Genomic DNA, 22758 nt, shown 5'->3' with positions numbered 1-22758 from the left:
CTAAAACAAGCCTGTTGAATGATGTGACAAATAAAACTCTGGCAAGGCCAGCATACTCGCATTTATCCTGAATCCACAGGCAGTCTCCACAATGCATCCCATTGAGAGATTATGTTCAGAAACCCAAAACCAGCCATTGATAAGACTTACAGGAACAGAGACTGCTAGTGTACAAGGCAGGAAAGAGAGAAAGTAAATACAGGGGTGTCAAAGAGGACAGAGAGAGAGAGAGAGAGAGAGAGAGAGAGAGAGAGAGAGAGAGAGAGAGAGAGAGAGAGAGAGAGAGAGAGAGAGAGAGAGAGAGAGAGAGAGAGAGAGAGAGAGAGAGGGAAGATGAGAATTTGAGAGCAGAGCCCTAAAAGGGTCCCACAGACATTAGCCTTCAATGTTCTCTCTGCTTTTTTTTCTTTACACAAGTTTCCCCCAACAGAAGCAAATGCAGCAGAACTTTTTTTCTAAACTAATGCACTTTTCTCCATTCTTTTGTGGATGTATGAAACCAGTTTTCCTTAAGTCCCGTGGGTGTCTTACATCACATTAATGATGCACTTTGCAACATTTAGATAAACATCCTCATGATACATGCAGCGTGTCAAAGTGCGATATTGCTTTTATGCAACAGGGTGACTTACATTTTAGACACACATCATTCTGTTTCTGCTCCGTCAATAAATTTTTTTAAAAGAATGGGCTGAATGAATGAGTCAATAATTCACTTACAAAGACAGGTTTTGTTCTTGAATGAATAATGAATTTAATAAATCGGTTCAAATCAAGAATTAAATCAAGAGTCGTCTCCATCGGTGCAACATGCAAGAACAATATTTTTTTTAATATTGACTTCATATCATAGTCTTATAGCCATACAAGTGGCATTTTCATGTGTTTGTTTGTTTTTATTTTCGTTTTCAACAGTTATTTCACCTTTATTGTTATTACACTGTAAAAAATATATAGAAAAAAAGTAACCTGGTTGCCTTAAAATTTTGAATTCATTAAAATTAAAATTTTGAGTAAATACAATGAACATTTTTTGAGATTCGACAACCTTTACTAAAATATTATTAAAAGATTTTGTAAGCATATTGGGGAATTGTGTGTGTTTTATTTCTGATGACGCAGTGAAACATGCCAAATAGTGCTATTTTCATGATTTATCACATTTTTTATGTGGTTAAGATACAATAATATTTTGAGTTTCTATTTATTAAACAAATTTCCTTCATTGTATCAACTCAAATTTTTTATTTCAATAAACTCAAAATTTTAAGGCAGCCAGGTTACTTACTTTTTTAAGTTAAACCAACAAAAACAACCATTTTTTTACAGTGTAGAGTTGTGGTTATTATTATTATTATTATTATTATTATTATTATTATTATTATTATTATTATTATTATTATTATTATTATTAGGGCCGGGACTTTAACGCGTTAATTAAGATTAATTAATTACGTGACTTTAACGCGTTAATTACGTGACTTTAACGCGTTAATTAATTACGCAAAAAAAAATATATATATATATTTTTACCACACTTATTTTTGCACCCCAAGATGTCAGCGCCGTGCAAGGCCGCCTGAAAGCTTCAAATATGGCAAGCGGAAACGGATGATGTCGAGTCGTCCATATTTTTTTACGGTCTATGCTCCGGAGTCACGACAACAACGAACCATGTGAACATGAACGAAGCTATGGAACGAAGAAGCTGATGAGACTGCTTTGCTTGGCCCCGTGGATGGGAAATTTTGTTTTAAAAACGAAAGAATGGAAGCGTCGTCAAGAGCATGGTTGTGTGCAAGCTATACAACAAGGAATTCGCGTATCACCGCAGCACATCGAGCCTCAAATATCACAAAAATGCTTTTTCTAAACTGGCAAACATGCACTGGTCTGCTGGACTGAAATAAATAAACAATATTTTGTTGATTAAGCTTATGTATTCAGTCATTATTCAATGGTATACTAAAATACATGTGAAAAATCACTTCTCATTGTTCTCAGGTCAAATATTTATATGCAATTAAAATGCGATTAATTAATTACAAAGCCTCTAATTAATTAGATTATTTTGTTTAATCGAGTCGCGGCCCTAATTATTATACATTTGTTATATTAATTATGATTATATTGCATACCAGTTTTGTTACTTCTGTATATATTCTCTTCCATTGAATTGAAAATTATTTATTTATTTGTTTACTTATTGTTTCCAAGTGTGTTGTCTCCAGGTGTGCCCCAGGGCCTGTAGCATGAAACCAGTTTAGCTGACTAGCCAGATATGTTTAAGCTTAGTTTGTGCCTATCCTGGGTTTAAGGTACAATTAAAGTGGGTCGGCATTTAGCTTTGTTCATATCCATAGTAACTTAAGCTGCACGGCTAACCTGCTCCAGGGCAGGTTATGTTCTGGATAAGAGATCTCAACCTGAAATTGGACCAGCTGTGAGCAAAGTGACACACTTCTGATGCAATAAAGTTTCTACTCCAAATTAAAGGTCACTACATAGCAAATGGTTTTTAAAGACTAAAACGTTTGGCTTTTAACAATGCTTATTTATAATAATAATAATTGTGAATTATTAGATATAATTGATGTAATTATTATACCCTAATCAATTACACATTTATCATTTTAGTTAATCAATCATTAATAAGCACTTTGTTAAAATTAATATAAATAACCTATATAAATTCATACAAATAAGCTTTAAAATCAATAAATAAAGAAGCTTATGAGCTTAAATGTTCAATTCTCTCTATATCAACTAAACTAACTTCATAACTTTTACTTGCATTGACATAATATTTTTTCTTTAAGTTTTCCTCTTTCATATACAGCTCTTTTCTTAGCGGTGTAAATTTGTTTAAATTCGTAATATTTTTAAATCATGTAATATTCTGCAGAATAGAGAAATGAGAAATTAGAAGTTCGCGAGAAGTGAATCTCAGTTCCACTGATCCGTGATTATCTGTTCACTATACAACCTAAACTACCATCATGGTACAGGCCCTGCACTCAAGCAGAGATTCTGATTGGTCTGGTCCTTGATCCTGGTTCTGTTGATATAAGTCCCCACAAATAAACACTTTAATGAGGCCAAATTTGTGCCATTACTGTCTTGCTTCCTCTGCTTTTGTGTGTATACTTTCTTAAACTTGCTTTGTTTATTCGACTTTCTTATTTTGGATTACGTTCAGTTATATTGTGTAAATATTATTTGTAATGTCAGTTTAAAGGAAGTAGGGAGCTTGACGTGAATGAATGAATGAATGAATGAATGAATGAATGAATGAATGAATGAATGAATGAATGAATGAATGAATGAATGAATGAAACCTTTATTGCCTCAAAGGGAATTTGTTTTACACTCAAGAGAGCCACGTTGAACATTAACACAGATAACAATAATATAACATAACAATAACAATAAAGTAAAACCACAGGACACCCCAGGACACCATGTCTTTTATATATTGCTTTTTCTATGTTTTGGGTTACGGGAAAGGAAAGCTACGTTTTATTTATTTTAACGTGTTTCTTTCTTTTAGGGAATTTAGGTACTAAAACTAGTTATTTTTGTTTGATATTTCATGGTCCACTCCCAAATTTGATCACTTTGTTTCTGCTTTTGACTAATTTCTTCTGAATAAACTTTTGTTTCACATTGACATTGTGAGTGAGCACACATTCCTTTATGTTATGGCTGCCCCTAAACATTTAAAACATTTTTTTAATTGTCTCTGCGTATATGTGTATTTTTTGTATACTGTTCATTGTATTCTGTCTGGCCTCGTTCAAGTAAGACTTTCATTGTACGTTCACGGTAGGCTAGGCTACTTCTCATCTTTGAAAAGATTAGTCAGGACATCCTGTCAAAAAAAAAAAAAATCTTTTTGCATTTCAAATAAAGTCATCTTCAGGTTTGAATAAGGCAAATAAACGATGACAGAATTTTAATTTTGGGGTGAACTATCCATTTATTACATCTGTCACAAATCCACACCTCACATTGACATCACTATTAATATCAGACAGTCTGATGTGCTCTTTACACTGCTCACAATGTCTTACAAATCTTTCTGACAGGAACCTTTTCATATTTTACATGAGAAATTAAAACAATAGTTCACCAAAAAATGTAATTCTGTCATTGTTTTTATGCCATCATTTTAGACTTTATTTTTTTATATGAACTGCTCTTTTGCACAATGAAGGTATGGTAATTATTTTTTACTGATATTGATATTATTTTGTCCCCCAAAAAGGATATTAAAAATGTGTGTGATAAAAAGACTGATATATCATTTCCAGGGGAATATGCTTTTATAGCTTTATATATATATATATATATATATATATATATATATATATATATATATATATATATATATATATATATATATATATATATATAATTTTGAGTAATAGGGCCTACACTCTGTGACAGGAACGGCATCCAAATATGGTGAACGTGATTTCACATGTTCATGGATCAAAATGCTGGGTTATGACTTTTAAATTAAAGACAGGACTGTTGTTCCAGTATTAACTAAATACGTTCATCCAGGAAAATGTCTTGTCAAACTCACGGTGACCCAAAAGAGATGATAAACAATGACCTCTGCTGGCATGTTTTAGACCAAAATTGTAAATTTTTGCTTTTGAGGATTTCAGTGATAGCTATAATAACGATTTATCAGATTAATTTTGTTTCTGTGGACTTTTAGAGGGAAAGCAACTTACTTTTCTAACCCCAGTGCAGTGGACATGAATGCACCTCTGTCCTTTTTGCCATTTCTCTTAAAGTTATGAACATTTCCATCATTTTGTGAAATTTGGGTTTCCTAAACGTAAACAGTCATATATAGGCACTTTATCTGTTTACGTGGATGGAAATGTCCATAACTTTTGTTATGTTCATTGTTTAGCCTACGTTTTGGAAACAGAAAAACAGAAATCATTCAGTATATTCTGGCTAATTTCATACACTACACACTCCTTTTTATTATTAACGCAATATGTTTTGAAAAATTGTGTGAAATTATTAATAAATAAATATTTTATCCAAAAAAAGGCAATAATATCTGTCTGCAGACCCTTCTCAAAAAGGGGGAGGGGGACCCGCCCTCAGCCTCGTGATTGACGTACTTTTCGTCCTTTGGATTCGCTCCTCGCGTGTGACATCATCGTTCGTGTCGTTTTTCCGGTTTTCGCCACCTTTCCGCTTCCTTTCTGCCTGCACGAGCCCGCTTGTGAACACGCCAGTGTCCCTCTCTCCGTGAAGTGAGTGAATAAAAACACGGATTTAACATGCACACATAACCGTCAAACGAGCAAATAATCAATTTATATGAAGCAATAAAGACCGCCAATCTTTTATTTGGGAGACTGGTATAATACAGAAGTTCAGATTGATGTATTGAAAACGTTACACAGTCTGCTAGCAGTAATACACTTAGCCATGTGGCTCATACTTTAATTGCTGTAGTAAGCCATTGTATTATTTAATTTCAGGTAACGTTACACTAAATATATTTATTATTTAATGCTACTCTTTAGAAAGTGAAGAACTCAATTATTGTCCATTTACGTTTGTGTACACGTAACACATCTGTAAAGTACTTTTTATTTAAAGAAAAAACTTATGAATTGAATAAAGTGCAAATTAAGATTAATTTACATTATTGCTAAACTTAAATTATATGTAAAATCATTATTGGTGCATTCAGCTGTCAAATATTTATTAATGACCATTGTTCAGGTCTAAACTGTTAATGTTTCTTGTTTCTTACATGTTAATGCATTAGTTTTTCTTTATCGTATGTAGGATGCGTTACGTAGCTGCTTACCTGCTCGCTGCCCTTGGAGGCAAAGAGAGTCCCAGCACAGGTGACATCAAGAAGATCCTGGAGAGTGTCGGTATTGAAGCCGATGACACCCGTATGGACAAGGTGAATCTCTTCTTAAAAAAGTGCATGAACACAGACCGGTTCAAATGTTGTGCTTGTCAGGGATTACATCCATTATCCGTTGATCATATGCTTCTCTTTAATGTCGACTTTTCTGTATTATAGGTTGTGTCTGAGCTCAATGGCAAAAATGTTGAGGAAGTGATTGTCCAAGGTAAGTTTTTTTGTTTTTGTTTGTGGTAGATTAGTGGTTAAAGATGCAATGGATTTACAGATGTTTATGATCCATGATAATAGAAAACCTGGAATTTTAACAAACTTTATGCAATTTTAAAATGTCAAAGCTTGAAAAAGCTTTGACTGACATGCCTGCTTACTATAAACATTTAAACATGTTTATAAAAGCAGGCTTAGATGTATTCACCTAAAAGGAAAATTAATTTAAAGTGTTCCCCCTCATGCCTTTCCAAACCCATAAGATTTTCGTTCTTTTTCGAAACCCAAACATACTTTGATTAAACCCAAAGGTAGATTAAATTCTTGAGATTTTTTTTGTCCCTCAATTGAAAGTCTTTTCACCCAAATAAGTGAAAAAATTCATATGAATTCAATGGTTTAATCCAAGTCTTCTGAAGATTTATAATTGCTTTATATGAAGAACCGCTTTCGTTCACGTACGAATACTGATCACCAAACCTACATAGAGCATTCAAATTTGGAAAACAAGTGCAACAACTTATTTGACGTTCAAGAACCAATGAGTTTTGTTCTCTTATCAGAACAACTGTTTGTTCCTGTCAAGCCTTTTTGGTTGTGCTTCTGTTTGTCTGTCTGAATACTCGATTCTGATTGGTAAAAGGTGCGCAATAAACCTGTTTAATGCATAGGTAGTTCCAAGTTAGTTTAATCACTGTTCTATATAAGAGGGTTAGTTTACCCAAAAATGAAAATTCTGTCAATTACTTACCCTCATGTCATTCAACACCTGTAAGACCACAAATGAAGATATTTTTGTTGAAATCCTTTGGCTCAGAAAGGCCTTCATTGACACCAATGTCATTTCCTCTCTCAAGACCCATAAATGGCACTAAAGGCGTCATTCCATCTTACTAAAGTGGCTCGACAATAATTTTGACGTGACGAGAATCGTTTTTGTGTGAAAAAAACTAAATAACGACATAGTGAGTGTTGGGCTGATTTCAAAACAACGATTCAAACAGTTATGAATCAGCGTATCGATTCACAAAAACTATTCTTGTCACTTCATAAAATTATTGTAGAATCACTGTAGTGAGATGGGCTTTGTAACCACATCTTTAGTGCCTTTTATGGGTCTTTATGGGTCTTATGAGAGAGGAAATGACATTGGTGTCAATGAAGGCCTTTCTGAGCCATCGGACTTCAACAAAAATATCTTCATTTGTGGTCTTACAGGTGTTGAATGACATGAGGGTGAGTAATTAATGACAGAATTTTCATTTTTGGGTGAATTAACCCTTTAGTGTATTGTTTTCATTTAAGCACATTATCACTCGCACAGAGTGGAGATTCAGGAGACCAGAAACTTAATGCTGCCCTGTGACTTTTAGCAATAAAATGTCTTCTCTGCGGAATCGCTTCTCATCAACGAGGGGGTTACATCGCTTTTTAAGTAACTCACTGCTTTTGTTGTTAATAGAGAGCTGAAAGGATGCAGATGCCCATTTCTTTTTCTCTCTTAATTAAAATAAAAGCTGCAATTCATTCAAATAAATGTAATTTAACCCACTTAATTTCTGTCTGATTCAAAGCGGAATGCTAGATGAGGATATGAATAATTTTTAGAAATTCCAGCTTTAAAATAGGTTCATACGAATTGTTCTTTGTGAGTATAATCTTTCTAAAATAGCCTTTCCAGTAATCACCAACAAAAAACGAGTCAAAGAGTGCATGGGAGCCCTGCAGAGTGTCCAGAGAGGGCTTTTTAAAGAGGGTACAAGATCTGTTTGGTGATCATGTTTGTCACTGTCCGACAGGTTTCAGTAAGCTGGCCAGCGTGCCATCCGGTGGTGCTGTAGCTGCTTCCAGCTCTGCTGCCCCAGCCGCTGGAGGATCTGCTGCCGCCCCTGCAGGTCAGTGCCTGCCTTGTTTTACCTTGTCTCTCCCTGTCTCTCTCTAAATGGGGTTGGATGGGATAGCTCAGAACTTTTCAGCCTATATGTATTTGCTCTTAAAAAGCTGGTTTTCAGTCAACCTTTTCTACCAAATATCTATTATAGTCAAGTAGATTCCAAATGTTTAAAGAAACTAAACAGTAAAAATTTAACTGAATGTAATCAAAGTCTGTTTCTACTATATCAGTGGTTCTCAAAACTGTCCTGGAGTCCCACCATCCCTGCACATTTTGTATGTCTCCCTCATCTAACACACCTGATTCAACTCATGAGCTCATGATTAGAGACTGCAAGACCTGAAGTGGGTGTGTCAGATATAGGGAGACATACAAAATGTGCATAGCTGGTGGTACTCCAGGACAGGTTTGAGAACCACTGTACTATATAAACACTATTAGATTATGGTTACGTATGTGTGTGTATGCATTCACTCAATTATCAAATGTTTGTTTTATTAAAGACTTGTAATTATTGTCTTAAAATTGTTTTATTGGTATATTTAGGATATATTTAGGGTAGTGTATTATTCAATATCAATGAATCCCAGATAAATTAGCATACATTACTCACATTACTAATGGAAAAGGTTGTGAGGGCCAAAGTCACATGCTGTGACTTTTTGAAATTGTTTAATTTTTCTGTTATGGTCAAATAAATGAACTGTTCAAGGTGAGGTGTTGGTTGGATTCCTTTTGGCCATGTAATGTTTTTAATGTCTTTATCCCCTTTCTTTCTCCTGCAGCGGAGGAGAAGAAAGAAGAGAAGAAAGAGGAGTCTGAAGAATCCGAAGACGACATGGGATTTGGACTCTTTGATTAATCTGTCTCCTCGGGACCAAAATAAAGTTTATTACAAAATGATTTTTGCTTCCTTGTTCACTTCTGAATTTTAAATAAGGTTTATAATGTGGGAGTAGGAATATTCATTAAAATCTGTACTCCATGATGACAGATAACAGCAGTCTTTTGAGCTTTTTAATAATGTCTTAATGTAAATTGTCTGTTCATTTGAAAATGCCTGGACTTTAATACCAGCTTACCTTAAGACTCTTATGAAAGTTATGCCAATCATGTTTAAACTTTTGAGCAAGGAATGAAAAAAATAGGCATATGTAGAGATTGATTCTCTATATTAATTTTAGTCAAATTATTAGACATTGTACATTTTCACTGTTTTGAATCTGATGCCACTCAAATAACTTTCTCCCCCAGTAATATCCGCCTGCATTCATGCAAAGAGCCATCATGAGATCAGTAGTCTCTAAATACACATACATGGTGCTAAACATTGATTACAATAATCTGTTCAATATTTCCCCAGGAAAATTATTAAAGGTGCTCATTCAATATAGGTTTATTGGATATTTGCACATAAAGTGTAAAATGAAAGCAAGGCATCCTCGCAATTTCGAATCTCATCTTTCATTGACCATTTTTGGGCTTTTGTTTTAGACATGGGTTGGATACGGAGTTTCCCGGCACAAATATTTTGGCTCTTGTGGTCAATCCCTAATTTTTTCCTGGAAGCCAGTTGTTTTTGAGTCAGATGTAATTATAATTTCAGTTTTGCTTTTGTATGGCGTTTTGCTGTTGTTTGCACTCCCGAATATTCTTAAAGTGTGAGTGCTTAATCATCACAGTACATGGAAAGTCCAGGTGCCTGCAGTCAGATGTAGCCAACACTAGCAAACCATTGTATATGTGTATGATTACCTCTCCATTTCACTTTTTATTAGATACATTTTTTCCCTGAACTATAACTTCTCTTAAGCATTTAAGTGTCTCTTTTCCCATTTGCTTTGCAAAATTTTCAAAGTTTTTATTAGTGAGTTAACACTTATGAGATTAAATGCTGTAGGAGTAGGTCTATTGTTTATTATTTGTTCATTTCAAATAATGGCTGGTTTAAGGAAACCAGAATTTTACTACTTTTATAGATACAATTATTGACAGAGCTGTTGGTGGATTAGTGTAAAGACAGTGTGCCTGAGTGACCAGTTAGAGGCGCTCCAACTTAGTGTTTTTTGGCCTGTGCAGTTTGAGTTTTGGCGATTGTTGTGTCGAAGTGAGACAATAATTAATGTAATTTGAAATATGTATTCATTTAATTAATTTTGTGCCAATGCAATGATAAAATTATCCACAGTTTAGCCCACAAAGATTTCTTCTGAGCTCACTTAAGGGAAGAGTTTTGAAAAAGTGACAGTACTGAGAATGCATATGGCGAATGAAACGAGTGACGTGAATGAAATGAGACATACAAATTAGTTGCTTACTCAGATAGGTCCTATGATGAACGTTTTGATCATTTATCGGAGGAGTTCACATGTTCGACTACTATAATGTAAAACAGAACAAAGTGACATCACATTAAAACATCAAATTTCGTAAAGGAGAGTTTCATTAATTACGAGTTGGTTGAATTGTTGGTTGGCTATTAGGCCTAAGAGCTTTATTGACACGCTGGAGGCGCTACAACATAAACAATGAGTGAGTACAGTTTTTTAGGATACATTTCTCAACTTAAGTAACTTTTTCAAAACGATTCACAATTTCACACAGAATAAAATGTACTTGCACAGCAGTACATTTCACAGTAGGAAATGTAAATGTGAAAATTGGCCTACTGTAGGGATAGTTTTGCTGGGGTTTGTGTGAGAAATGTATTCATGTAATTTGAAAGATGTCATTGAATGCATTTCGTGCTAAAACATGATAATCCAGTGTTTTTCCTTTTCTTTTTTTCTGTTAATCATCATTATGGCACAAATACTGTGGTAAAAAATGTTTTACCACGGGGGGATAATCCATAGTTTAGCTCTCATAGGTTGATGTTGTGCTCACTGAAGAGTTTTGAAAAAGTTACATACAAAGTATTTCTCAAAGTATTGAGAAATATGTCCTAGTAATTGTAAAAACAAATTTAAAAAATAAAAGCCATTACATTAAAACCTACACAGAACATGACCATGAACACTAAACATGATTTTCCACACATAGCATACGCTTTTTTTAATATTTCAATAGGAGAACTGAATCTCCTAAACATGCCACTTCCTTCAAATTAGTTGTCTTTTTCTTTTCTTTCTTTCTTTCTTACTCTACTTCTGTTTTCTTCATCTGTCTACTGTTATTTTTTTTTATTTCTTTTCTTTTGGTTGGGTCCACACACACACACACACACACACACACACACACACACACACACACACATTTACTATCTTTGTGGGGACTCTCCATAGGCGTAATAGTTTTTATACCGTACAAACCGTATTTTCTATCCCCCTACACTGACCCTGTCCCTAAACCTAACCATCACAGGAAACATTATGCATTTTTACTTTCCAAAAAAAACAACATTTACTATAGGAATCTATTTACATTATGCTGGCTTATCCACACAATGTAGGTGATCTCCGGTTTTACTATCCTTATGGGGACATTTGGTCCCCCCAATGTAATAAACAAGGACACACACACACACACACAAACACACACTTGCACATGTGTTGGCATGTTGAGTTTTCATGTTTTATGGGCACTTTCCATGGACATCATGATTTCATACTGTACAAACTGCCTATCCTCTTAACCTATACTCATCACAAACACACATTCAGCATTTTTACATTTTCAAAACAAACAAAAAACAAATTAGTGTTATTTAAGATGTATATAAGATGTTTTCCTGGGGACCAAAAATGTTCCCACAAGGTCAAACATTTCAGGTTTTACAATCCTTGTGGGGACGTACGGTTTACCAGGACCACACACACACATACTGTACTGTATATCTTATCAATGCATATCTGCATATTTTATTATATTAAAAGAATGAAGAAAAAACAGTGAATAACTTAAATATCAATAGACAAACAAATGAGGACGTTAGATTCTTTATAATGTTATAATGGATTGGGGATGAGGACTCAAACTGATACGATAAAACCCACACCATCGTTACTGTTCATATTACTGCTGAGGTAAAAGTTTGATGTCTTGATAAAGTATTATACTGCAGCTGATTAACACTCTATAACTTAACATGTTTGCATTAATATAGAGGTGAGTTTAGTCAGTCTCTTCTTTGGTTTGCTCAGTTCAGTCACATCAGGTCTTCATTCATTGTAGAGACATTTTATAAGCCTTGGACTGGACAGGACATGGATTTTACTTATTTAAAGTATTTATTTAAATGTATTTATTTAATTTGTGTATTTATTTAAACCATAAATGAAGCATATTTTTTAATCAATAAAATATTTAACATTGTAAACAAGTAAACATAAATATTATAAATACTATATTTTATATTGTGTGTGTGTGTGTCCTTGTTTATATTACATTGTGGGGACTCATAAGGATAAAACCTGAGATCACCTACATTGTACACACTTTTCAAATTGCTTGTAAATCATACAGGATGATTTTTTTTATAGAAAGTTAAAATGCAGAATGTTTCCTGTGATAGGTAGGTTTAGGGGCTGTGTGTGTGTGTGTGTGTGTGTGTGTGTGTGTGTGTGTGTGTGTGTGTGTGTGTGTGTGTGTGTGTGTGTGTGTGTGTGTGTGTACGTGTGTGTGTAATTTTTAAGTGGTGACATTTGTATTTGTCATATATAAATGCAAGTTATTAAAAACGACAACAATGAAAAACAGACATAAATGAGTAAGATTGCAATCTTTAATCTTACTCTAAAGCATGTTACATAGACTATATGATGCTCAAATCAATGTGATATTAAAGATGACATTTTTGTTGCCATAAATGCAGATTTAATTAATGATAAACTTCAAGGTGTAAAAAGAGAGTGAAAGAGAGTTGGTTTTATATTTGTTAAGGAAAATTAAATCAAGAGATTTTAGATCCTGGAGGCACTGTTGATTTCAGACCTTGTCTGTTTTCAGTATTTCCTGGGAAGGCCTTTGGGTCTGTAGCGGTTGGGGTCTCCGCCGTTACGCCCCCAGCGATTGGCCGCCTGGTCAGCTGCAGCATCAGAGTTGCCACGGCGACTGAGACCCTGCAGAGCCTCTCTCCCATCGCTGCACACATCATTAACATATTATGATTCGAAATCCCCCCAAATCATTTAAACATCCATTTTAATAGCACAAAGAGCCGCCGTTTCATTGCAGAGTGTGAGGGAGAACGAATTCTTACTCTTATCAGGAATAGAGCAATCAAATCTGCCAGAGTCTGTATAATTTTGTACGTACCTTATGACTCTAGCTGCCCATCTGCCTCCTGGGCCCCTTTTTGCAGCATCATAGTTCCCACGAGCATGGAAATACTTGTCTGAGTCTCTCCAGTTGGCCTTCCTCATATCCCTATAGGCTCGCAACATGTCATTTCCACCTACAAGAAACAGGGAAAATGATTCAAATGTGCCTTCAACTTAGTGCATGTCTCAAGTTAAATAGAGGTAAAAAGGAAAAATAAGTCACCTTGAACGGCTTCGCCTGGAAAGCGATACCACTGCGCCTGGGCCTCAGCCACCAAAACCACCACCAGCACAGCAAGAATAAGCTTCATGATTACAGAACTGAACAAATAAACATAATTGGACAATCCTTAGAAAATGCTTTTATCCAAAGCAACTTATCATACACTCATAGATCTCAGTGTGATCCATATAAGACGGCAGATTAGCATCAATATATAGGTGGATTTAGTCTCTTACCTCTGGTTTGTTCAGCTCAGTTCAGTGACATCATTTCTTCAACCAGCTAGATCCATTTATAAGCCCCAGACTGGGCTGGATATGGGTTTTCCCAAATGTAACATGACAAGATCCATTAGGAAAATCTGACTAATCTGCTCCGCTATTGCTGGGAAAGCCACAATATCTGAAATATGACTTTTTTTTAGACGTGTGAAAAAGATTATCCATTACTTCATACAAAACATTCTGAAATTTTGCAATCTTCATATCGAAATGTACAATACAAGATGAAAGCACAACATTTACAATACAAAATGTCATATAAAATGTAATTTTTATGCTTAATAATTAAAAATGTGCAAAAGAAGTGTACGGCAGAAAGGAAATTGCTTTGTGCAAGCTGAATTTTCTGCATAATAATTAAAAACGTGCAAATATTCATTAGAAACGTGCAAAATAACTGTATGGCAGAAAGAAAAACCATGATATAATAATTAATAATAATAATCAAATATATGCAAATGAAGTGTAGTATGGCAGAAATTAATACATTTTGTGTTGTATGAAACAGAAATACATTTTGTGTTGTATGAAACAGAAATACATTTTGTGTTGTATGAAACAGAAATACATTTTGTGTTGTATGAAACAGAAATGTTAGCTTATAAAAAGAACATATTTTTATCAAAATAATAATAATAAGCAATAAAATATATAACATTGTAATTCAAATGAATATAAATATTATAAATGCAAATTATATTTTTAGTATAAACCTTTCTGAGTGATGTTTCAAATTAATGCAAAAAATTAAGTTTCACTTCTTGTATTGTTGGCATCTTTTAAAAGGTCATTCTAGGGGATGGAAATTCCAGATGTCTGCACATGTACACCTCTTTCTCTCTCTCTCTCTCTCTCTCTCTCTCTCTCTCTCTCTCTCTCTCTCTCTCTCTCTCTCTCTCTCTCTCTCTCTCTCTCTCTCTCTCTCTCTCTCTCTCTCTCTGTGTGTGTGTGCGTGTGCGTGTGTGTGTGTGAAGGTTTGGCTATGTAAACTATTATTTTAATATTTTTTGTTCAATTATTTATTTATATGGCAAGTAGCTGCATATGTAAGTAGCTGCACCCCCCCCCCCCCCCCAGCTTATACAGCATTTTGCTTATAAAAAGTATGTTTTAATCTAAATGAATACACTGTAAACAAAAATATTGTTAGTTTAACTTTAAAAAGTAAGTTACCTGGTTGCCTTAAAAATTTGAGTTTTTTTAAATTAAAAATTTGAGTTGATACAATGAAAGACATTGGTTTAATATAGAAACTCAAAATATTATTTTATCTGAACCACATAAAATGTTTTGATGAATCATGAAAATAGCACAAATTCGCAAGTTTCACTGCATCATCACCACACACAAAAAAAAAACACACGATTGCCCAACATGCTTACAAAATCTTTAAATAATATTTGAATAAAGTTTGTCGATTCTCAAAAATGTTCTTTGAATTAACTCAAATTTTTAGTTTCAATGAACTCAAAATTAAGGTAACTTATTTGTTTTACAGTGTAATAATTGAATCAATAAAATGTATAACATTGTAATTCAACTTAATATAAATATACATTTTTAGTATAAACTTTTTTGACTTTCAGATTCATGCAAATCATTTTAGTTTAACTTCTTATTCACTTGTTATGGCACTTCGATCTCTTGTGGCTGCTGAAACATCCTGATAAAGGTCATTTCAGGAGAAGGAAATTCCAGATGTCTTCACATGTACACCTCAATACAAAAAAAAATACAAAAAAAATGATGATGATTTGATGATTTTCAAATCTGAAAGCAAAGTATTGAAATCTTCATGACTGATAATGCTGACCCACACATGGAGAAGTAGGTTATGACCTCAGACAATAAATCAATTATTAGCTAAACTACAAGTTCAGACTCTTAAACTCTGAAGCATACAACAGCTGCTTGTTTAGTTACCAGATATCATACAAAATAGGTATTTTCAAAAAATTCCCTAACATTTTTCATCAATGTTGAAAACAGTTGGGCTGCTTAATATTTTGGTGGGCACCACAGGATTCTTTGATAAATACTAAGTTCAAAAGAACAGCATTTATAAATAAAATACAAATAATTTGTAACATTATAAATGTTTACACTTTTTGATCAACTGTGTCCTTGCTGAATGAAAGTATTAATTTCTTTATAAAGTCTAAACTTTTGATAAAATTGTTAAATACAAAAAAAGATTTTTTGTTTTGTTTATTATGGTGAAATCAACTATTATATCTGCTATTCCCTGCCAAATGCTCATGGCCTTTAAAGTATAAGACATGTCTGTACAAGAATAAGGGAACATTTTGATTTTAAATATAATTAGTGTAACAAAGCATAGTTCATGATAACATGCATTTTTTCAGCATACCAAAATGTACATCTTGACAAGCACAGACACAGCAGTTTCACACATACTAATGCTGATTTTCCTCATATCTCTTTTGTTGACAATCTAAAAAGATTATAAATTCCTCATTCAGTCAAGTTTAGTCTTGTACTTTGTGTTCATGGTTTCTTGGGGATTAAATGAGAATCACCATGTGATGAGCTTCTTGAAGTAATAAACACTGACCAGTTGAAGCTGGAAATTAACAATTAAGGTCTATATGTAACAATTAAGGTAACAATGGTTTATTTGTGTCAGTTTTGTCTGCAGAAACCACTAATAACACTTTTTATAAATGCATATTTTAATATATATATATATATATATATATATATATATATATATATATATATATATATATATATATATATATATATATATATATATATATATATATATATATATATATATATTATATATACACACACACACACACACACACACACACACAATAAAAGTGCCAGTGGCAGATATGATACTTATACTGTATATATTTTTATATATAGACACAGCTGGAACCTAAACAAAGACATAACATGATCAGTAGCCAAAGAAACTAGCAATGACTGCATGGGAACAAGAAAACAGGAACAGCACAAAATCTAATGAAACATTCTGCTGACAGTACTGTCTTGAAACCTTTGTCTTTTCTCATTTTTTTTTTTTTTGTGCAAAAACTGCTTGTGGAGAAAATGAATGGGTTAAATACATAAATTATAGTTTATATTATAGAAGCAGGAAAAATGGGCAAGCGTAAGGTTGAGCGATTTTGACAAGTGCCAAATTGTGATAACTAGATGACGGAGAAATAGCATCTCCAAACTGCAGCTCATGTGGGGTGTTCCCGGTCTGCAGTGGTCAGTATCTGGTCCAAGGAAGGAACATTGGTGAACCGATGACAGGGTCACAGGGCCAAGGCTCATTGATGCACGTGAGGAGCGAAGGCTGGCCTGATATAATATAATCTCAATGACAGTTGGTAGAAGAGGAAGTGTAAATACTGATATACTCAGGTAATATAACACCTGCTTCTTGTGAAAAGAGAAGTAGGTTATTTTCATTTCCTTCTCAACCACTTTCTTTTGACTACAGATGCCAGACCTGGCTGAAATATTAACACTTTCACCAGTCTTGAAAAATCTTTGCTATAACGGTAAGCTTTGCTCTAAACTAGAGTCTACTTAGAGGAAACTAACAGAAATGCAGTGGTGTAAAGCAACACACCACTGTATCCGACACTTTACATTTCCCTTTGTGATATAAGGCTTGGAAGAAGCTTCTCGGCCATGGAAACCCCATTCCATGAAGTTCTCTACGTTCTTATTTTAACATCCTGATCATGTGCGTTAAGTATTTGCAGTGCATTACAGTATTTGGTTGCAAGTGTTCTCAAATTGATTAGGATTTCTTAAATTTTCTGTAGTTTTGTTTTTCTATTTGCATACTTTCTTCAGCTGCAGCGTGTTGAACGCTCAGCCACCGTGGAAAACCCATACCATAGTATACTGAAAGGAAGATACTGTTTGTTACAGCTATGAATATAATTGATTTGCCAACCTACACTACCATTCAAAAGTTTGAGGTCAGTATTGCTTTTCAGCAAGGAGGCATTATATAAATGTAAAGTAACTGAAGGATCAGTGACACTGGAATAATTCTTAAAATTCAGCTTTGCATCACAGGAAACTAAAATGTATTCAAATAGTAAAGGTTCTCATATATATATATATATATATAAATATATATATAACACTTTTGAACTAATGTATATTGAGCTTAAAACCAGAAGAAATTGTATTAATTTATATACATTCATTTCAAATCAAATACCTGGAAACATTTAAGAGTCACAAGTCATGTTCAGATCCCAGAGGTTTCCGTTTATTGATTTGGAGCATATTTTCATGGTGAATCACACAGCACATGCAGGTAGGAGACTGATATAGACAGCAATGGCTTATGAGAAGTGCAAATTTAAACAGCAAAGCAAGCTAATAGCCATTTCTGCTTAAATAACTGGACAGGTTGATTAGTCAGTCAAACAACAAAAAAGTTTGATGGCATTCAGGGCAATAAACACTCATATAGCAAAACTAATCAGCCAAGGAAATGGATGGAGCCTTTAGCTGCTCTCCTTGCCAAGTGTGAGCTTGTCAAACATGTACTCGGCCATGCCGTTCTGGGGGGCACCCATGCGGCGCAGGTTGGTCACCCAGTCACCCAGTTCTTTGATGGACTTCACCTGCTCGTCCAAGTAGTGTGTTTCAATGAAATCGCACATCTGTAAGAAATAAGGGTGTGTTTGGAACAAGTTTAGTTTGTGAATGAACTTGTCTAGTTGCATTGGTCTGAGGTTGCACACTCACATGAGGGTCATTGTGCTGAGAGGCCAGCTTATGCAGCTCCAGGAGGGAGTGATTGACGCTCTTCTCAAGCTGCAGGGCACATTCCAGGGCTTCCACACCACTTCCCCACTCATCCTTTTCTGGTTTCTGTCATACATAAATACAAAGGTTAAAAGTGGCATGAGCTAAATCTTATATAACAGTACAAATTATGTAGTAACCCAGCAACAGCGCCACAAGAGATTTTTTTTTTATGTTAATTCATGCATTTTAAAGAAGCAATGAATATTTTTACATAACCCAAATAATTAAATACTTTCTCAGTTCATTTTTTTCTTTGAACTTTATGATAAAAACAAGACATAGGTCAGTGAAATGTAAAAAAAAAAAAAAAAATCTTGAGACACTAGCATTTTAACCATGTTTTCGAGTGCCATGTTTTTATAATGCTGTGTTACGTTATGGGTCATATTAGCATGTCCTCCTAACAGATTTACATACAATCTTAAAGTTGCAGAGTGGAATGGAAAACCGTGTGAGAAAAAGTACATTGTAGGTTATTCGCAACCATTTATTATTGAGAATATTGCTTTGACAGATAGAATTGAGACGCACTTCTTAGCGCATACCTAATCATTTTGCATTTGGTTTAAGGTTAGTTACATGTAATGCATCATTTGTAGTTAATACTATAGTAAGAAAACAAAACATGTAATAAGGACACTTAAATAAAGCATTACCAAATTTTATAAATATTGCTATAAAACTTTTACTCTAAATTTAATTCAACTAAAAATAGCTGACTGTGAAAATAGCCGTTTGCTGCCCTACGAATAAAAATTAAACAATAGGCAAAATGCAATAAACTTGTGATGCCAACTAGTCAGATCCCAAGCCAACTTCCTAAAAACATTTCACATTGACTAACTATTATTTCTTTACCAGTTCAACTGGTCAGTCCTGCCCTCATGCAAATATCATAAGTGTTATTGCAAAATCTGTACCGGTCACACCATATAACGTCACAGCGCCTGATGCTAAGAGCATTTGTGGTTGCCCAGTACACTTCTTCATCTAATAAACATGCTTACTGTCAGTTGAAGTTTAGTCTGTGTCGGTTAAAGATAAGAACCCCACCCTAACTCTCTCCTCTCTATCTCAGCGTCCTTCCCTTGTCCTGTCAAACTGTAAAGCTATCATGTGAAAACACCACATAGATGTACCTTCACATCCTGCAGAAAGATCTTCCCTCCCCTCTGGTTCTGGAACTTCATCAGTTTCTCAGCATGTTCATGCTCTTCGTGGGACTGATTGCGGAAAAACTTTGCAAAGTTGTTCAGAGCCTGATCATCTCGTTCAAAGTAGAATGACTGCACGAGAAATAAAACAATCAGAACAGACAGACCATTAGGAATAAAGGAAATGAATCATTAACCAAGCTTTCAAACAAAGTTCATTTAAATACTAACCCTTCCCATCATCCCTTTACCCTAAGACACTATTCTTTACTCCAATTGGGAAAGTGATGTTGTAATCGCCTTGGACTCTCACCATAGAAAGGTAGACGTAAGACGCATACAGCTCCATGTTGATCTGACGGTTGATGGCCGCCTCGCAGGCCTCCTCGAAGTTCTGTCTCACCTGAGAGCTCATGTTTCTGTAAGAGGATTAGAAAGATTAGAGCTTTTAATTGTATGAAACAAAACAAAAAAGCCTCCCCTCCCAAAACAAAATCTGACATCCCTCTTATTAATGAACGCATTGTAGTCGCTTACTTCTGCATTCCCGCACACTGTTGCCCACTACAGACCCACTAATAAGAGTCTATTGTCTTTTCCAGACACCGCAGCAGGTGTTTACGCCACACAACTCTCTAATATGCTGTAGTATACCTAGTTTGATACATTCTCAGGACTTGTGGTGTTAATGTTCAGCCCTCTTATCACTTTATTGTTATGAGGAAAAGCACATGATCGCATGGCACATTTCTTGGATCATTTAGATAATTCTACTCAAGGTTAGTCTTTTGTTCCAATCTCACCTATAATTATGATATTGTTGGAAAACAACATAATACTAGACAATCTTGATGTTTACCAAATAAAGGATTATAAAAACCCATTTGTGACCAGACAACATTAAACCAAACTAGTTGAACGACTTAAAACTATGTTTTAAACGTTTTGGATTATGAACACCAGTCTCTATCCACTTTCATTGCATTAAAAGAGCATTAACGTTATTATGTTCGTCATGATATTGTTTATTAAATGTTAACGCCACGTTAGCATCGATGCTATTTACGTGGAAAACACAAGGTCAGAATAACAATCCATACATATTTACATTACTATAAAACATTTCGTCAAATGACATTATATTTTAGGCACGAAAACAAAATTGAGACAACTACCGAATACGGCTGATAAAAACGCAGAAACAAATTGTTAAATTACAGCAAGGTGTTAGAACATATACGACCGTCGTCGTTATGCAAAAACAACCCGTCCATGGTTTGCAAACATTATCAAAGATATCAAATGTCGTCAGATCTGCGCTAACGTCGTGTAACTAAGCTCTCGAAGCTCGACATCTCCAGTCCCCATCCACGGTCATTGGCAGAGTCACCACTTATCAAATAAATTGCTTAACATATGCTATTTAATGTTTTGTGTGTGTGGCAATTAACGTTACCAAAATGTTCCAAATAAAATATAAATAAAATCCAGCATTCCCACACGCGATAACAAACGTAAAATGGTAGTGGCGGCCATTTGATAAGACTATGGCCTTTACAAACATTAACTTAAATTACATCCATTCAAACGAACGGCAATTTGGCAGAAGAAACGAAACCAGTTTTATTTAATTATATTATTTGTTGCCCTGCAGGACTATCGTTAACGTACATCGATTAAAAACAAACAAGCAAAGATGGCGCCTTTGCATCTCGCTCGCCAGTGATGGATGCCGCATCTCTATGAAAATCGAGTTATCCCTGCATCAAAATAAAAATAAACAATCCGAATTTATTGCCAATAAATGTGTTGATTCTGATGGAAGACTTACCTTTTAAATGGTGTTAATAGCACAGATGGTCAAAGACGATGGTTCGTGTAGATTTCTGTTTAAAGCTAAAGCGTCTTCAAAATTAAATATTCGAATTTGACCGAAAACAAAATGACGGGAATGAAAGAAGTTGACTGATGGAAAAGTGAAAATAAAGACAGAAGTTCGGTTGCCGTTCAAGCACTGTTGAAGCAGGTAACCTTCAGTCTGTCCTCGTGGCTGAAACGATTATGAATGCATGTGCTGTGGCGCAGGAGTATTTGTATGACGTACGCCAGAGTACTTGTGTGACGCAACCACACACACGAGGCGCAGGGTCCACCCATAGACAGTAAAAGGATCCACCCCGAAATAAAGCCAGGCAAGACAAATGCGAAAAACACGGAAAAACACAACCCCACTTAAAACGAAATAATATAATCACAAATATACAGAATATAATCTAATAATCTAAAATACATAATTACAAAAAAAAAAAAAAAAACTTAAACCTTATTTCATTAGATATTCACGGCTCTACAAATTTGCGTTTTATGATAGGTATTAGCCTAATTGGTTGACAGAGCAAACACAATTATTACTTTTTACATTTAACCTCTCATATTTTATTACCTCCTTACAAGAATGAAGACTTTTTAGTCTTCAATAGGCTATGTTTCTTGTTTAATTAACTCATGCCATCCAACTATATGCAGAAACAAGGAGTCAAAAGGGCCTTATCACCATACAATAATAATTAGAGTTTACCTTTTGGCTAGCGCCTATATATTTGAGAAGCATTAATGATATGCTTTAGAACTGTGGTTCTTTAAAATGACCAAAAATTGCAGTCCTTTTAAAAATACAGGGGAAGCAAAAATGTCTAGACGCTTCAGCCTTGTCCTTCTACGTGTTAGTGGTAAACATATAATAAAAGGTTTTAATTCAATAGCTTGCTGCTACACCCAGGATGCGAGAAGTAACTGAGTATCTCGCTGACTCAACAGCCATGTTCATCGGACAGGACTTTTTTGTTCAACATAAAAAAACCTCTGATTTCATGCCTGTACAACTATAGCCTACGTCATAATGATTTCAACATACACACTTATATTGAAACCACTGTGATGTTTATTTGTTCTTCAGGCTTGAAATCATACAGGATTTCCCCCAATGAGCTGTTTTTCCAA

The 22758-nt window shown here is 34.6% G+C and overlaps 3 protein-coding genes across 3 annotated transcripts; 1 reads left to right on the top strand and 2 right to left on the bottom strand.

Moving 5' to 3' along the window:
* Positions 1–5178: 5178 nt before the first annotated feature.
* On the top strand, positions 5179–8924 carry rplp2l (ribosomal protein, large P2, like). The gene is made up of 5 exons (XM_067451941.1): positions 5179–5285; positions 5830–5953; positions 6077–6125; positions 7927–8022; positions 8807–8924. Exons 2-5 carry the CDS (start codon positions 5831–5833, stop codon positions 8881–8883), a joined length of 345 nt encoding a protein of 114 aa, XP_067308042.1. The 5' UTR covers positions 5179–5285; position 5830; the 3' UTR covers positions 8884–8924.
* A 3830-nt stretch (positions 8925–12754) lies between these two features.
* On the bottom strand, positions 12755–13864 carry saa (serum amyloid A). The gene is made up of 4 exons (XM_067451940.1): positions 13742–13864; positions 13506–13603; positions 13278–13416; positions 12755–13103 (listed from the first exon to the last, which is right to left on the bottom strand). Exons 2-4 carry the CDS (start codon positions 13591–13593, stop codon positions 12965–12967), a joined length of 366 nt encoding a protein of 121 aa, XP_067308041.1. The 5' UTR covers positions 13594–13603; positions 13742–13864; the 3' UTR covers positions 12755–12964.
* A 4170-nt stretch (positions 13865–18034) lies between these two features.
* fth1a (ferritin, heavy polypeptide 1a) lies at positions 18035–21830 on the bottom strand. The gene is made up of 5 exons (XM_067445148.1): positions 21590–21830; positions 20072–20177; positions 19744–19890; positions 18542–18667; positions 18035–18456 (listed from the first exon to the last, which is right to left on the bottom strand). The coding sequence occupies exons 2-5, from the start codon at positions 20171–20173 to the stop codon at positions 18298–18300; spliced, it is 534 nt and encodes a 177-aa protein (XP_067301249.1). The 5' UTR covers positions 20174–20177; positions 21590–21830; the 3' UTR covers positions 18035–18297.
* Between the last annotated feature and the right edge of the window lie 928 nt (positions 21831–22758).

The sequence above is a fragment of the Pseudorasbora parva genome, chromosome 1 (genome assembly GCF_024679245.1).
Source record: "Pseudorasbora parva isolate DD20220531a chromosome 1, ASM2467924v1, whole genome shotgun sequence".
Taxonomy (NCBI): domain Eukaryota; kingdom Metazoa; phylum Chordata; class Actinopteri; order Cypriniformes; family Gobionidae; genus Pseudorasbora; species Pseudorasbora parva.
The sequence above is the reverse complement of the archived record's forward strand: the minus strand, read 5'-3'. Positions and strand labels throughout refer to the sequence as shown.

Bases quoted from the DNA above. Each gene is read 5' to 3' on its own strand.
- rplp2l (XM_067451941.1), top strand. From the start codon at position 5,831: ATGCGTTACGTAGCTGCTTACCTGCTCGCTGCCCTTGGAGGCAAAGAG. The intron at 5,954-6,076 runs GTGAATCTCTTC...TCTGTATTATAG, and splicing joins ATGACACCCGTATGGACAAG to GTTGTGTCTGAGCTCAATGG. The intron at 6,126-7,926 runs GTAAGTTTTTTT...ACTGTCCGACAG, and splicing joins TGAGGAAGTGATTGTCCAAG to GTTTCAGTAAGCTGGCCAGC.
- fth1a (XM_067445148.1), bottom strand. From the start codon at position 20,173: ATGAGCTCTCAGGTGAGACAGAACTTCGAGGAGGCCTGCGAGGCGGCC. The intron at 19,891-20,071 runs GTGAGAGTCCAA...TTTCTCGTGCAG, and splicing joins CTTACGTCTACCTTTCTATG to TCATTCTACTTTGAACGAGA. The intron at 18,668-19,743 runs GTACATCTATGT...TATGTATGACAG, and splicing joins TCTTTCTGCAGGATGTGAAG to AAACCAGAAAAGGATGAGTG.
- saa (XM_067451940.1), bottom strand. From the start codon at position 13,593: ATGAAGCTTATTCTTGCTGTGCTGGTGGTGGTTTTGGTGGCTGAGGCC. The intron at 13,417-13,505 runs GTGACTTATTTT...TGTTTCTTGTAG, and splicing joins TCCAGGCGAAGCCGTTCAAG to GTGGAAATGACATGTTGCGA. The intron at 13,104-13,277 runs GTACGTACAAAA...TGATGTGTGCAG, and splicing joins TGGGCAGCTAGAGTCATAAG to CGATGGGAGAGAGGCTCTGC.